This window comes from Pelodiscus sinensis, chromosome 1 (assembly GCF_049634645.1).
Source record: "Pelodiscus sinensis isolate JC-2024 chromosome 1, ASM4963464v1, whole genome shotgun sequence".
NCBI lineage: Eukaryota > Metazoa > Chordata > Testudines > Trionychidae > Pelodiscus > Pelodiscus sinensis.
Window position 1 is genome coordinate 16,716,561 of NC_134711.1, and position 16,741 is coordinate 16,733,301.

The 16,741-nt window shown below is 39.7% G+C and overlaps 1 protein-coding gene across 5 annotated transcripts in view; it reads right to left on the bottom strand.

Moving 5' to 3' along the window:
• Positions 1–493: 493 nt before the first annotated feature.
• SEMA3A (semaphorin 3A) overlaps positions 494–16,741 on the bottom strand; it is a 446,406-nt gene continuing 430,158 nt past the window's right edge. For all 5 annotated transcript variants that reach the window (XM_006117134.4, XM_075926288.1, XM_006117137.4 and 2 more), the window contains 3 exons: positions 16,353–16,420; positions 8,242–8,384; positions 494–5,147 (listed from right to left, as the gene is read on the bottom strand). In XM_006117134.4, coding sequence (XP_006117196.2) covers positions 4,692–5,147; positions 8,242–8,384; positions 16,353–16,420 — 667 coding nt within the window. In that variant the 3' untranslated portion in view covers positions 494–4,691. The remainder of the gene's footprint in view (positions 5,148–8,241; positions 8,385–16,352; positions 16,421–16,741) is intronic.

A 16,741-nucleotide genomic window follows, 5' to 3' on the forward strand; every position in this document is an offset into this window, starting at 1 on the left:
AGTGAGGCTAAGAGTTCTGGTCTCTTGGTTCATCATCACTAGGGCTTTTCTACACAGAAAAGTTTAAAGTGCAGCCACAGAAACCTTAAAACTGAAAGTGTGGCCATGGTACGAGCCCTGGGAGAAACCTCTCCCAGTGCCCTGTGGAAATGATCACCACGAGGGGAGATGCTAAGAGTACTAGGCACTTAGCTCCCAGTGCTGTAGTCTGGTTCACACCGATGCTTTATAGCACTGTAAATTGCTGTGCTGAGGGGAAGGGGTGGTTTTTTACATCCCTGACCTAGAAAGTTGCAGTGCTGTAAAGTACCAGTATAGACTTAGACGAAATCTCTATGCAGAATCAACATACATCTTAAAAACAAATAGTGCTTTTGGCCTAGAAAGCAGAGTTAATATAAAACTATATCATTCTACTGGCAATAATTCACTCCATACCTCCATGAAGTTTACAAGGAACCTAGCATGTAAACATAGAGACAGCCAATGTCAATTCTTTTGAAGAAATGTTTATTTAACAATTGAATACATGCTAAAAGAAATAATTTACAGCAGCAGTTTCATTACATTTTTCTCTCCAGTTTTCTATTTCCCATCTGAATTGCAGTGATAAATACGGAAGTAGAATTATTTACTACCCAGTGAGGAATGTGCTTACAAAATGGCACATAACTTTGGCACCGAAATAGCAAATAAACCACCCTATAAACTGTGTGACAAAACCTTGCATTTTAGTCTTGTGTTGAACACACTGAAATGGAGTACCTCTAGATAGCAGTACTTTATACTGTACCTCCTTACCCTAGTCAAAAATATTTACATCCCTTTTGGCTAATGTGTAGGTAGCAAAAAACTGAACTATTAAACACATACCATTGATATTCACTAAATAATACATAAAAAAGGATCCGTAAATGCGCATTCACATGCATTTTAATTTTTTTTACATAGTGACTTCATTTGGGCCATCAAAAGTTAACTCTGTTCTGCAAAGATGCAGTTTCTTAGCTTGATACTGTAGTTTAGCATAACCATACAGTCATTATGAGCTATTGACCAATTCCCGTCTTCATCAGTCCATGCAAACCCCAAGGGTAGTGTAGTAGAAAGATATCAACGTTTTTTCTTGCTAATTTATATCTTTAAATAAAATTTCTATAATGTTTCCTGGTTATAAACAAAATCATTTATTTCTCTTTACCTTAAATATAACCTTCTACTTGGTTCATCTAAAACTTGGAACTAGAGGCTTAGAGGTTTTTGATGGTGAGTTAAAGTGACGGTTTCCTTTTATTTGTAACATTGTGACATATTAAGAAAAAATACAAACAGGATGTGTGAACTATACCAAAATTCTACGTCACCCTTCCATGCACAAATTTATCACAGTCTATGGTCTTTGAAATCAGTTCATTTCAAACAATATCAGATGCTGTTGTAACTCAGACAGATTCTTGTCTGAGTGCACTCTGGTTAAAATCAACCTGAAAATCAACTGTTTCCTCTTTCAGTCTGATCCTTTCAGCCTTTGCTTATGTGAGTAGATGCACAGACCTCAGCGGGAGGTGTAAACTATACACCCATCTGCAGAGGCTGCTTCTTTCCTTTAAATATTTATCATATGGCAAAATCTCCTGGCTGCTATAATTTTGCTCTTACAGAATGAATAAACTTTTACAGAGTATTTCTTTTTCTGTGAAGGAATGCCAGTTTTCAAAAGTAATCTCTAATTAATCTGCTTTTCAATGGGTCTCTATAAAAGGGAAGATAGCCAAGGGGAAATTAATAGAGGACAGTCACTATTAAATCTACAAAGCAGGAAATTAGATAATTGAGGGCCCAATAAAATCAGAGTATTTCCTCTGGGTTCAATGGGCTTTGGAAGTCCTCTTTGTTAAAGGGGGAAACTTTTAACATTATTTTAATGGATTTGGGATACAAAGTAGCTTTAATAGACTGAACAATGATCCATAAGTACAACAAAGTACTTCTTCAGCTGATAGGCAGCAATGAATTTCAAACACTTGAGCTGAGAAATTAATGCTCATGTAGGGTGCTGATACAAGAGAGTTTGTTAACACTTGCTTAAAGATGTGCTTACATTCATCATACATAGATGCTGGAACTAGTAGTGGGGGCTGGTGGCACTGCAGCACCCCCTGGCTTGAAGCGGTTTCCATTATATAAAAAGTTTGCAGTTTGGTTCAATCACACACAGTTCCCCAGTATACAAATTCTCCCAGCACCCATCATTATACTGAGCAAAGCATTTGCATATATTGCTTAACTTTAAGCAGCTTAAGTCCCAGAGAAGTCAAGTTAAGCATATTCTTCAGTGCTATGCTGAAAACAGAAGGACTTAAGTGCATGCTTTCAGGTTAATTGTTTCAGTTTTTAGCTGAATCAGGGATTTACAACCTGATCTTGCATCAGTAATCTCCAGTAATCTCCTCCTCACGGATGTTCCTAAAAGCCATGCGTTTGCCAAGAGGAGTTTACAGACCATAGTGACATGAGATATGGGAGATAGGATTTTTGCCACTGAATTAAATGATAGCAAGATTGTATGCTTTAGTGTAGTGGTTCTCAAACTTTTTGGACACCAGAGCCCTTTACATGCGTAAAAATTTATGCGGCGCCCCAGCGGTCCACTGATTGTATGTGTTGTACCTGTCGATGTTTTCAGTTTGTCAACCTCGCAGAGCCCCTGGAGATGTCTCACGGAGCCCTGGGGCTCTGCACAGCACAGTTTGAGAAACACTGATCAAGCGCATTTAAGTTCTGTGAGCCATATTAACAAATATCTGAAACTGATACAAGTTCCACACAGAGTCCTGGTAGAACTGGGCCCTTAACTAAAAACTCATTGCTATGGAAACTATACTTCAGTAATTAGGAAGAAGAGTTGTGTTTTTTTTTTAATTGAGTAGTAAAGGGATTTGGATCATACGGTGAGAGAGACTGTGTGACAGCAGTTTGTGTTGCACTGTATGTGTGAATGTAGATAATTATTGTGAATCCCGAATGCAACAAGTTGCAGTGAATAATAGTAAAAGAGGCCATTAGCCTCCGAACAAGAAACATCCTTTTAGCAAACGACCTGGGCTCCAGTAATCTCCTCCTCACGGATGTTCATAAAAGCCATGTATTTGCCAAGAGGAGTTTACAGACCATAGTGACATGAGATATGGGAGACAGGACAACTGGGAATGGATTTCAACAAAACTGGGACCAAAGACATACCTATACTGGGGTGGACCAAAACTATCATCCATAGATTTTTAAAACAAAGGTTCTTATAATACAATTCCACTGTACTTGTCTTTTCCTGAAGCCCCATTGCACAGACTATCCATTAAATTCAAAGGACATTATATATACTGTTCCAAATTCTCCATTGTTGCAACCGCATATATTTCAATATGCCAATTTACAAGAGCATAGGTGTAACTGACCCCTATTGCTGATGCCATATAAGGGCCTATTTGTCATTTAATTGGCTCTGTGATGATTCTCTGCATTTGGCTCATCATAGCGCACAGCAAGAATGGAGAACAGAGAACCAATTTTGGACAATACCCTACCACTGAGTTGTGAATGAAGCTCCTTCTGAACTGAATAGGGGCTTTGCTCATGGATTAATGATTGTGTATTATTTATGGAATTTAGATTACTTTCTTTTCATTGGTTCAATCTATTCATACCAAGATATTATACACACTGAATTTTCTCATAAACAGTGTTGATGGTGGAGGGGTGAAGAGTCAAAAAAATTCCATGCTACATACAGACTTTCATGTTAAAATAGCATAGAAGTTATTTGTACTACAGAATGTCAGAGTACAGGCAATGGGCTTAGCTGTAGTGTTACTGCCCTGAAAGAATATTCAAACAAGAGAATAAAGCAGCTCATAATTATAATTTGTTTTTTTCCTTTGCCAATAATTAGGAAGTACAATATTTCCAAAAGAAAAAAAAAACTATTCTATTTTAGAAAAGAACTAATGTTTACTGCATATTTGTCATGGTACATTTAAATTATAGTTTTAATAAAATACACCTTTAAATCAAAGATGAAAGAAGTCAGTAGTAGGCCAGTGTACTCCACTATTTTTTTGTTTTTCCACCTCTGCATGCTGGCTGGTTCATGGTGTTCAGATTTCCACAGACCATCCCGTTCTGTATTGTTTTTACCTTTCCAAAACACACAAGCAAGTGCCCCTTTATATCATACAAAAATCCTTCCATCCATACAAACGTTGGGATGTTGATCAGCTTAGCTAGTCCAGGCAGGCTTTTCTAGTTAAGTTCAGGAAAGGTAGCACAACTGATGACAGGTGAATTTTGCTTTCCTTTCCTTTTAAATGGCAGCATGAAACATGACACTTTTCTATCTTGGGCAAAGGAGAAAGCAAAAACTTTCTGATGAACTCTTTGCAGAACTCGTTGAGCAATAAGGAAGTTCTAGGGTGAGTTTTCATCCTTGCAACTCGGTCTGGGAACTGGTAGGGGAAGGTCTGTCAGGAAAGTTAGAAATGGACTTTATTTAAACCTGGTGGAAATCGTTTGAACTTCCCACCCTTGTAAACATCCACATAATGCCATGAAAAAGTTCATGTATATTGCATTTTTTTCCAGTTATCTGTCTATACAAGTTTTTACTTGGATGAGGCTCCTAGAGGTAATGCAGCTCAGACACTCCGCGGTGCCCTCTCAAATTCGTGGGTCCTCCTGTTCCTACCTTTCTTATTTTCTTGTAGGTGCTTCCACTTATTCGTGTTCACCTGGGCATTGGCGGGTTTTTGCCGACGTTGTTTGCGGTCCCTTTTCCAAACCTGTTCACAGAACTCATCCATTGTATTGAGGTTGGGGTGATTGATTAACTGCATGAAGTCTCTATACCAGACTTTCTGACTAGGGGTCATACTGTTGGAAATTTCTTTGGGCTTGGAACCATCACCATCATCTTCTTTATGAAGCAGCTCTTCCAGGTGTTCAGTATCAATTACCTCCAGAGTCACTTTGAGCAGAGTTTGCATGAAGCCATGCTCCACAGCATGACAAAAATAAATGCCGGAGTTTTTTCGCTGAAGGGTCCGTAGCAGAAGCCCCTGCTCTGTCCTGATGAAATGATCATCCACTTTTATCTGTTTTGGAGAAAAGGAAACAGTTCAACAATTATCTCTTATAAATGTTCAGTAGTATTCCCTAACCATGGGAATACTTTGGCACGTTACAGGCAAACTTGGCATAAATAAGTGAGTGTTAGGACGCTGTCATATCTTGAAAGTTTCTGTTGCCTTCAAGAGGGTTTCCAGAGTGGAATCAAAGAGACAAAACTCATCTCCTGATCTGTTACAAAGCTCAAGAGGGTTCAGAGCCAAGATATCAGTTCAGTCCGATCTTTGCCTACAAATGTCTGCATTGAGCATTGCAGAGGGAGGGCTCTGAAAGGGTGCTCTGGTCAATTTAAAGCAAGCTATGTAGAAGGAGAGCTGGTGAAGGTTTCCTGTTGAGAAGCTCTTTGAGGATTCATGTAATGGGGACAGTCTGGTGTAATGGAAGAGATGAAATATCTCGTATGGTTGGGTCAGAGAGTATGCACGGTTTTTCTGGAAAAATGGCTGTTTTTCTGGAAACATTACACTTACATCCACACTGCAATTGCATTCTTTTGACAGCAAGTCAAAAGAATGAGGAGCTTTTTCCAACAGCGGTAAACCTCTTTCTACTCTTTCTACTAGGAGAAGCCTTTTTCTGAAAGAGCTCTTTCGGAAAATGATGTGTGTGGATGGGGAAGAGGAGGGTTTTTTTGGAAAGAAGAGGCCTCCAGGAAAAAGCACAGGTACCCTGGTGGCCACTCCGTCCATAGTAATCACAACTTAAATGCGAGATAGTGTCCAGACAACATGGACGCTATCTTTCGAAAAAGCAGATCACTTTTTCGATGCACTTTTGCTGTGGGGACGCTCTCTTCCGGAAAAGCATCTTCTGAAAGAAGCCTGCAGACTAGACATGAGCGACAGAGAAAGAGGCAAGGCTCCATTTGAAAAAACAAAGATTGTTCTTGTTTAGGTGAAGGGCTGGAGTTTACGTGGATTTTTGAAAGACAGTTGAACTGAAACAATTTCAGTTAATATCTTCAAGAACCCATGGAGAACAGGTGAGATTTAAGAGGATGGGACCTACTACTGGTCAATATTTCTTTTAACGATGGGGATAGAGGAGTGGAGAGTATGATTATGTATTTTGCAAATGACACCAACTTGGGAGAGGATGCAAGCAATTTGGAGGACAGAATTTGAATTCAAAACAACTTTGAAAAGTTGGGCAATTGATCTGAAATCAGCCAGATAGAATGCTATAATGACAAGTGCAATGTTCTGCACTTAGCAAGAAAAAAAAATCCATGGACTGGTACCAGGCCACAAACTGCTGGCTGCTGGGCCACGGCACACTGCTTGACCACGCCCCCATGGCTTGATGATTGGCTCGGCAGGGTTCCCTGTTGGTTGCATGGCAGCGTGGCCGTGGAGCTGCTAATTGAGCCCAGCCCGCAGAGAACTTGCGGGCTGGGAAGGGGCACTCCCTCAGCAGTAGAAGCTCCCTGCTGTGAGTCCAGGCAAGAGTGTGCTGGTAGGGAAGGGGACTTAAGGAGGAAGGAGGGAGAGAGTAAGGATGTGGCCGGGATGGGAGGGGGCCAGATCACCCTTTCCCTCGCTGCATCAGCAGTCCCACGTTTTGTTGAGCATCTTTAAAAAAAAGACTTGGTGGCTGGCAGCCCTCCGTTCCCTGCTTCCTTCCTCTTCTCTCTCTCCAGTGGCAGTCTCATGTTTTGTTGGGCTGCTTTAATAAATTACTTTGGGTAGCTAGTGATGTGTTACAGCAAATACTGTTGGGGAGGAATAATAATAATAAATCCATTACAATGCCATGTATTGTGTGTGTACAGCTGCAATGGAAAATAACACGTGACTGCTTAAAACCAATCACCGCAATGAATATGCAACTATGCAAATACATTAATTACCATAATGAATATGAAAATGTTTCTATGCTGCTCCACCAAAAGTTTTTGAATGTGTTTGCTGGTCTCCGGTATAAAAAACATTGGGAACCACTGCCTTAAGGGCTATTATAAAGTGGCTGGTGTTCAATTGCTCTCAATGTCCTCTGAAGGTACTGCAAGAAGTAATCAGCTTAAATTGCAGCAGGGGAGATTCCGGTTAGATATCTTCCCCCAAAACAAAACAAAACAAAACAAAACAAAACAAAACAAAACAAAACACCTCTTTCTAACTATAAGGATAGCTAAGTACTGGTATAAGCTTTTAGTGGAAATTGTGGAGTCCCTATCACCAGAGATCTTTTAAGAGCCAGTCAGCCACTTGTCAGGGTTGGTCTCAGTATACTTGATCCTGCCTCTGTGAAGGCAGCTGGCCTGGATGATCGCTTAAGATTCCTTCCAGTGCTATATTTTGATGCTTCTATATTGCATGTTATGATGGTGTATGATTGAAATATGACCATTTATATAATTAATATTGCTACGGTTAGACAACTGCAACAAATCTTCCACAAGGTATGCCATGTAAAGTATAAATGGAAAAGTTACAATCTATCACATATAATCATCCTGTTCAAATCCATGAAGCATCACTGTATCTGAAGTTATGAATATTTACTATATCCCTCTATTTCAAATATCCTGCAAGGAGGTTTACAGGATCTGTGGAAAAAGGCTTTCTTTCTCGACAGATCCTGCTCTAGACTGCTGCTTTTTGCTCACAAAGTGCTGAGTCAGCAAAATGTGGCGGCCATTTTTATGCAAATTAGGCATGGGATATTTAAATCCCTGCCTCATTTGCAATGTCGACCTGCCTAATCTGCATCCCTCTGCTAACAGAGGGATGCAGTCTAGACATACCCTTAGATATTAGATAATAGAGGACTGGCAATTGCATGATTATTGGCCTGGCTATATGACTGATCTATATTGTGATGACATTGGTTTTCAGAAATCACTCATCAATCATACAAACCAGTGTCTGGGTGGTAACTTATTGTTAACCAGCACAGTGAGAAAGAAGATTACCTCTGTTACTGGCTTCATCTATCTTATGATAGAATAATCATGAGTTTGGGGATGAGTCTGCCTTATTTCTAAGCAGTTTGTCCTGAATCTGGTATTCTTAGCTGTGACACACTGGGGAACATGTATTTGAATTCATTCTACCATACCTCTTCTTTTCGGTCCTCATTTTGCTTCTGGAATTGCCAGTAAACTAGAGCACGTTGAGATTTTGGACTGCACTCCAAGAAAGTGCTGCTGTTCTCTACTCCGTAGATAATCTTTTCTTCAAGGCTCTGCCCACTTGGGTTATCTGTAAGGCAAGAAAAGAAGGAATAAAAGCCAATGCTAATGAAAATTATCAGAAAAGAAAATCCTAGTTGTCATATTTATTTACTCTTTTGGTAAATAGTTTCATTGCTCCATCCTGGAAAGATATTCCAGACTAGTTTTATTGGCATACGCCACAACAATTAACCTGATTCTCCACAGCTAAGCACCTTTTCAAAATATATTTAGACTCATGTCTAGAATGAGAAAGTTTGTGTTTTCTATGGTGTATAAGGGTGCCAACATTTTGTGCCCACTTTGCCTGGTGTAAATGACTAAGAATGTTCCCCAAACAGTGGAAAATCAGACGGAATTAGTACTGGCAGCAAAACTTACAACAAATCGCACTCCCACTCTAAAAATCAGGTCTCCTTATGGTGTCTCAAATGTGCACCCTAAAATGGAGACACCTAAAACAATAGTATTGACCAAAGTTCCTATCTTCTCAAATATTACTGTGCTTTTTTTTAAGAACCAAATGTAAAAACCTAAACTTCTGAAGTTAAGAAATTTCACTGTGAATAGTTTGCGCAACCCTGTTAGCTTTCAAGAAATCAACATCTAGGGCACAACAAACACTTTTTATGGTCAAACTTATGCCATGAGAACTTTTGGGGGGTAGCTTCACAATGTCTGTAATGATGCCTCCTGGGCTTCATGAACACAATTCTTTGGAGCAAAGTAATAAAACATGAGACTTTTAAAAAGTACTAATAATGTGTTTAGATTATATAGCATTGCAGTTTGTTGAAGCTGTTAATGACCAGGAATAATGTTTTTGAGGAAACAATCTTCAGTTAATCATTTCCTCTTGTGATATAATTTATGGAAATGTAATGAAACTAATAAAACAGACATTATGGGAGGAGGGAAAAGAAAGAGAAAAGTTAAATAAATTACTTCCTTTAGTAACAAGAATGCTGGAAATATCACATTGCTATAGGAGTTATATAGCATTTGATTGTCCTCCAATACCACAGAGGCAGTAAAGCATCATATTTCAATGCTCCACCTTAGCTCTTTAAATTATTATGGATTTACGTGATACAATAATAATGGAGACTATATAGGGAGAAAGGGATTGTTAAGCTATTTAACACTGTTGCTCTCAGGGGGTTTCCTGTCTTTTTTGCCATTATTTGTGGTGGTTTCCATATTACCCTTTTGATCTTTAGTATAGGAAATCTTTAAAGAATCTGATATTTTTAAATCAGGGAAAAATGTATAATTAAAAACCTCTGCAGAGTAATCTTATGTCAAGGGTTGTTTGATTCCACAATATCTTTATACTCTATTGGCTTTTTTATTCGGCAAACACAGTCTTGTTTCTGAACTGCTGAGACAGAGAGAAGAACAAAAACCATGGTAGTGGCATATGTTGACAAAATAATCATATGTTTTTCCTTAATTGACATTCAGCCTTAAAAGTCCAAGAGGGATTGGAGAGAAATTGGTACCTACAAACATACAGAAAATGTATTGCTTTACTTTTTCTCTGCTGGATTGTGAGCCTTCAGATCAAGCAAATAGGATAATATGGAAATAAACTGAGTGAGGCAAATTTTTGGATTCATCAGCAATCTGTAGCATTATGTAAATGTGTTATGGGTGGGAGTGCGGGGATATCATCAGGGGAGACATGATGTGAGAAAGCAAAGAAAGGGGAAGAGCAGGAGAAGCAAAAGTTTTGAAGGCAGCCCAAAACTTCATTGTAGAGGACTGGGTAGAACCTTGGAGAAGTAGGGAAGTGACATACATGTCAAGAAAGCAGAGAAATTGGAAGTGGGTGAAGCAACCATGTTTGTATAAGTGGAAAAGATGTGATGAAATTTAGCAGAGAAAAACTTAGGCTGAATACTATGTGAAAAGACTAAGGGTGAGATCTGTTCTAGATTGCAGCAAACCTTCAGTGATGGAAGCTCAATCACTAAAGTTCATTTAAATTAGGACATAGCCCAAGAAAATGTATTAAAGACAGTAAACTTGCATTCGTGTGTTGCTGATCAAACAGGACTTTGAACTCTAATTTCTGCTGAAGGCAGAAGGGGTTGTCAGAGTTAAATAGTATTGGGATAATCTGAATAAGAAGGTGGTGAAATGATGGAGTAGTCAAGAGAGCAGGAAACAGGCCTAGAAGTGATGGAAAGATTGGAGAAAAGCAGGGAAAGAAAATTAAAGGAAGAAACATTCAGAGGAGTAGTTAAGAGAATCAGGAGGCTGTGTAAGTCATGAAGCTGGCTGTGATATTCAAACCCAAATTCTGCCAGAATGACAAAATTCCCAGTTAATCGAATGACAGGATCAAATGACCATCTTGATTAATACATTACTCCTGATACAACAGAAGTGCTTAGAATGGGAAACTACGTTACACAAATGATGTGTGTCTGCATAAGCCCAAATTCCATGAGGTGCTCTAAGTGCCTGTTGATGGAACTAGTATGAAGACAACATGGAGCTTTTCTACATTTAATGGTAATTAAAAAAAAAAGAGATTAATGAATCCACTACAGTTGCTACTGGGGGACTTGTCCTTTAGCGGAAGCAGTAGAATTCATGGGTTTATGACTGCGATTCCTGGATTCTAAACTTAATATTTGATCAAATGTGAATGGTTGCCTTAAGCATTAAAGACGTCTTCTAATGAAATTTGTGGGTGTTTTGCACTTTTCAATATCTGGTTCCCTGTGCTCATGTTCTACTGTGGTACTGAAGTTAATTTCTTTACACATCCAGGTAATAGGTTTGGTACATAACCTCTCGGTATCCCACTCAGCTGGTATATTCAGCTGGTTCAGTCAGAGGATATTCAGCTGGTTTAGTCAAAGGCTTTTTGGTGAAATTTGCTCTGTACTGTCTTTGAAAAGGGGGTTACTACATGTAAGAAATCATCCTTTACTTAGGGTATATGTCTACACCACAGAGTTTTTTTGGAAAAACATCTGTTTTTCCGGAAAAAAGTTCACTTATGTCCACACTGTAATCACATTTGTTAAAAAATATCAAAAGAACTGAGAGGTTTTTCTGACATTGGCAAATCTCTTTCTGCGAGGAAGAAGCCTTTTTCCAAAAGAGCTCTTTTGGAAAAAGGCGTGTGTGAACAGGGAAGAGGGAGTTCTTTCAAAAGAAGAGGAAAGAGAAAAAAGCACAGGTGCCCTGTTGGCCACTCCATCCACAGTAATCACAGCTTACATGTGAGATAGTGTCCTTTCAGTGTGGGCGCTATCTTTAAAAAAAGCAGATCGCTTTTTCAATGCACTTTTGCTGTGTAGATACTCTCTTTTGGAAGAATTTTTTTCAGAAGATCTCTTCCGGAAAAGCTTCTTCCGAAAGAAGCCTGCAGTCGAGACATAGCCTCGCATATGAAAAATATTATCTCTTCATGCAGTTCTCTGGCACAAGGAGAGAGAATCAATCAGTAGTGAATGCACAGGAATGCTAAGAAGTGTGAGTGGATGGAAGGACCACCAGAGCATATAATTATAATGCAGAAGAACTTCGTTCTGCATCTAATACCCAACAGAGTGCCAGGGTCAACACCAAAAATAATATAGAACAGGGGTAGCCCATAGGTGGACTGCAGGCCATGTCTGGACAAACAGATGCTTTTGAACAGACCCCAAAATAATCAATCAATCAATCAATCATCATCATCATCTCCTCCTTCTCTTCCTTTTCCTCAACTGGAACTTGACTACGACCTGCCCAAGAAATTTGGATCCTGACCAAAAATAACTGACTACACCTTGCTTAAAGGGATTTTCCATAGAACCAAGTAGCTCAATTGTACAATATGTGATGCATATTTCTAGCTGCAAAACTGTGTGCATCTAATAACATTACCTAGTTTTAAATTACAGCAATTTTTTTAACGTGACAACTGGAGAAGAGAGAATTAAGGTGGGAAAAATTTCAATTTAGATCAAGCAACTGAAGCTATCTAGTATGTGCATTATTCTGAACCGATTGTCTTTTAGCAATAAAGCCTTATGGAACTAAAGCCAGAGGGCAATGTCAAAACATTTTAACTATTTTTCTGTATGTTTATGTTGTTTCCAATAATTTCCAACTTTATATTCTCACTGAATTTTACTTCACCCAGGATATATTGCCTTCACTGGTCTCCTGCTGAGGTATTTGAAAAAGTGTAGAAGGTACGCTTATAAAATCTGTGGAGGCTACCAAGCTGGGAGTTGTTGCAAGGAAAGCCTGGACCAGTCTGGAATTGAGTGTTGATAAATATTTTCAACTCCCCTGCCAAGGTGGCTTTCATAGCATGCTCTGTGGAGAAGTAGGGTGAAGAATGCTCTGGGAAGCACTCTATGAAAATTTAAGTTTTGGTTGCAAGTGCCTTGGATGTTAGGCTAAAAATTCTAAATTATTTGGATGAACAGTCTGAAGTAAGCAGGATGAAATTCAATATGGACAAATGGAAAGTGCTTCACCTAGGAAGACGAATCAATTGCACACATACAAAATGGGAAATGACTGCCTAGAAGAAAGCTAAATATTCATCAATAATGTAACACTTGGAAAAAAAGCAAATATCAATCTTGGATGTATTATCAGGAGTGTTTTACATCATGTGTTTTGCTTAATTCTTCCACTCTACTCTGCACTGTTACAGCCTCAACTGGAGTAGTGTTGCAGGACTAGAGAGTGCCAGCAGCAAAGATTGCCAGCAGCTCATATGGGAGCAGACTGTCGGAACTGGTGAGGCAGTGGAGCACGCAAAGCACCAGAACCCATAGCCGATGGGGCAGGGAAGTCAGTGGGGGAGCCAGATCTCATGGGGCTGTGGAGCTCATAGCCAGCAGGGCCACCAGAAGCTCGAGTGAAGCATTAAAACTGCCATGAGGCTGCTGGGAGCTCTGATGGGACTCTTGCAAGCTTGGTGGAACTGGTAGGAGCTCTGGCAAGGCTGCTTCAAGGCTGGAATGGCCACCAGGAACTCCAATGGGGCTGCTGCAGCTTGTAGGCCAGGAGACTGGGGAGAGGAGCCCTGGTAGTTGTGAAGAGGAGCCCAGCAGAGAGGCTGGGCCACCCAGCCCAAACCTCCCCTGGTCCTGAAAACTCCCTCGTCCAGGACCAGTCAGGTCCCAAGGGTGCCAGACCATGAAGGTCCAACATGTATTTCTATAGTTTATCTTTTTAATTTGTATTAAAAGTAATATAAAGTGAGCACTGTGCATACTGTATTCTGTGTTGTAATGGAAAACATCCACAATTATTTAAACAAATGGTATTCTATTATTGTTTAACATGCAATTAAAACTGCAATTAACCATGATTTTTTCAATCTTAAAATTAATTGTGATTATTTTTTAATAATTTGACAGCCCTAAAAATAAGCAATGTTACTGTAGTGTAATCTGCCATGTGAGCATGGATTAGTTGCTGTTTTGATAAGTAGTTGAAGAGACATGGATGGGATCCAGGTATTGCCAAGTTCAGGTAGCTGCACTTCATTTATCTCTCAAGTCTATTAATTGGTTTAACCAACACTAGTATCACTTATGTCACCGAACCAACAGTGGTCAATTTTCCCCAGCAGAGGGAACTGTCGTCAAAGTGTTCTTTTTCATGTAGAGCAAAAAGTAAAGTCCTCATTGTTTGAATAAGGATGCTGTGAAGTGTGGGGCAGAAAATGGGGCACCTGGAGGAAGACGTTACAAAAACAAAGATCTGATGAACTAACTATTTGAAAATACATTCAGCTAGGCAGGGTTACCACTTAAGATCTCAAACAAGATATAGATTTGCAGGGTGAAATCTAAAAACATTACTGAATGTTTCTCAAAATATCCAGGAGCTTCAGGGGATAGCTGAATTAGTCTGTTACAGAAAAAAACAACAATTGGTCTGGTAGCATTTTATAGACTAACAAAACATGGAGATGGTATCATGAGCTTTTGAGGGCACAGCCTACTTCTTCAGATGACTGGAGTTATGAGTAGGGGATATGAAAACTCGAAATAAATAGGAGAGGGGAAGGAGAGGGAGGAGAAAAAGAAAAAAAGAAAAAAGGAAGGGGGGTGTGAGACAGAGCATCATTAAGTATCTGGAGAATGGGTACTTAAGGCCAAGTAGATCAAAGTAAATAGCCAGATGCTAAGACAGGAAGGATACCACTCACAGAGCTGTTAGCACCTTCAGTGGTTATGAAGTAGGTAGTGTCCTAGCCAGCCCATATCACGATTGAGTCCATTAGCATGTGAATTGAATTTCACATGGAGATGAGCCATAAAATTGACTTGCTAGGTGAGTTTGGGGCTTTTCTGCACCTCTCCCCTTCCACTATATTCTAATATCCCTGGTGGTGGGGCTGGGGCCTTTGCTCTTAGGACGGAGCCAGTCCAGCCCTGTCCTACACAGTTACAAACTGAAGGTGGCAGATTCAAGATGCGCAGTGGGGACTACACAGGCTATACAATGAAAAAGTTCTAGAAGTGGCAACACATTTCTCCAAGCCACTAGGGTTCTTTCCCCAGCTCCAACACTCATGGCATTCTCCACCCCCAACCCTGAGCCAGAGCTCCTCTGCATCTCATCCCCAATGGCAGCATGCAGAGAGCCCTGGAGAGGCAGCATCACCCCCCGGTCTGGCAGGGATGAATCTACACTGCACTGTTATTTCGAGATAACTAGCATTATTTTGAAATAACAATGCGAGCATCTACACAGCCATTCTGTTATTTGAAATAATTTCAAAATATCAGATGGCTTATTCCAAAATCTGTAAATCTCATTCTATGAGGAATAACACCTATTTCAAAATAGCTATTTCAAAATAAGGTGTGTGTAGATGCTCCACTGCTGCTATTTCAAAATAGTCCCTCATCAGGCTATTCTAAGTTATTCCTCCCCAGTGTCCCCTGGGGCTCTAAATAGAGATGGCACATCCACATGAGGGAAGCCTGCCTCTGACTAATTTTGAGGCTTCCCTGCAGTATAGATGTGCTATTTCGAAATAAGCTATTTTGGAATAACTATTCCGGAATAGCTTATTTCAAAATAAGCATGCAGTGTAGACGTACCCAGCAGTATCATCCTGAGTTCTTTCCCTATTGCCATTGTCCATGGGCGGGGAGAGGAGATCTCACTGCACTACCTCTGAGACTACAGAAGCAGCAGCTCTATCAGAGGAGGGACACATTTTTACCAAATGCATTAGACCAGAGTGCTCTGCCCGTCTTTGTCATCTTGTGGTGTCCCTACAATCAGCAACAAAAGGAGGGATAAAACAAGTGTAGAAATCTTAGCCTATTTAAAATTAGCCCAGTCTGACTATATTACAGGGAACAACCCTGGTCCCAGGAATGTACTAGATCAGTGTTTCTCAAACGGTGCTCCGTGGAGCCCCAGGGCTCCACGAGACATCTCTAGGGGCTCTGCGAGGTTGACAAACTGGAAACATCAATAGCTACAACACATACAATCAATGGACCGCTGGGGCTCCGCATAAATTTTTACACGTGTAAAGGGCTCCGGAGCCCAAAAAGTTTGAGAACCGCTGTATTAGATTTTGCAACCATTTGTTTCACTACAATTCTGAGTCAGTATGTTAGATCCTCAGTTATAGCACTGTCAAGTGGTCACCCCTGGATATAGAAACCTGCATGTTGATAATGATGGTGATGATGATGGGGATGGCCACTATGATCATTTCCCATATGATATGTGAAGCTTCTTCCTATGTTACATCAGCTGCATCAGAAACATCAAAAAAGTTTCAATGTGTTATTAGCTTGCAAAGAAGAGTGTACTGAATCCTGGATCTGATTATTACAGGCAATCAAAATTAGGTTAACCATCAAAAGCAAGTTAAATTTTCAGGAATAGTGAACATCGTTTCACTCCTGTTTCATAATTTTGCTTCCCAGGGCAATAATGCACAGTTTGAACATTATGTGCCTGCTGGTTGTTCTTAAACAAAATATCTATAACTTACCATGATGCTGCAAGTCAGAACAGTGAGTGAGTGGATCTCCATTTCGGATATCTTGTCGTCTAGTACGCCTAAAAAAAAAATCACATTGGAAAATGTTATTCACTCTCTCAAGATGAAAATACATATTTGTGTTACATAATCCAAAAAATAAGGGCAGAATTATTTACACTTTAATGAGCATGCAACATTACATTGAACATAGTATGTAAGGGAACTCATAGTTTATTGTATTCTATAACATATAACATATAAACATTTGAGATAAACTCTCAAATTAAGGATCCAGTCTTGATAAATGCATGTGAATGTATAACAACCCACCCTAAAAACACTGGTTATGAGTAAATTCATTGGTCTGTTGAAATATAGCTCAATAAGAGTCCATCATG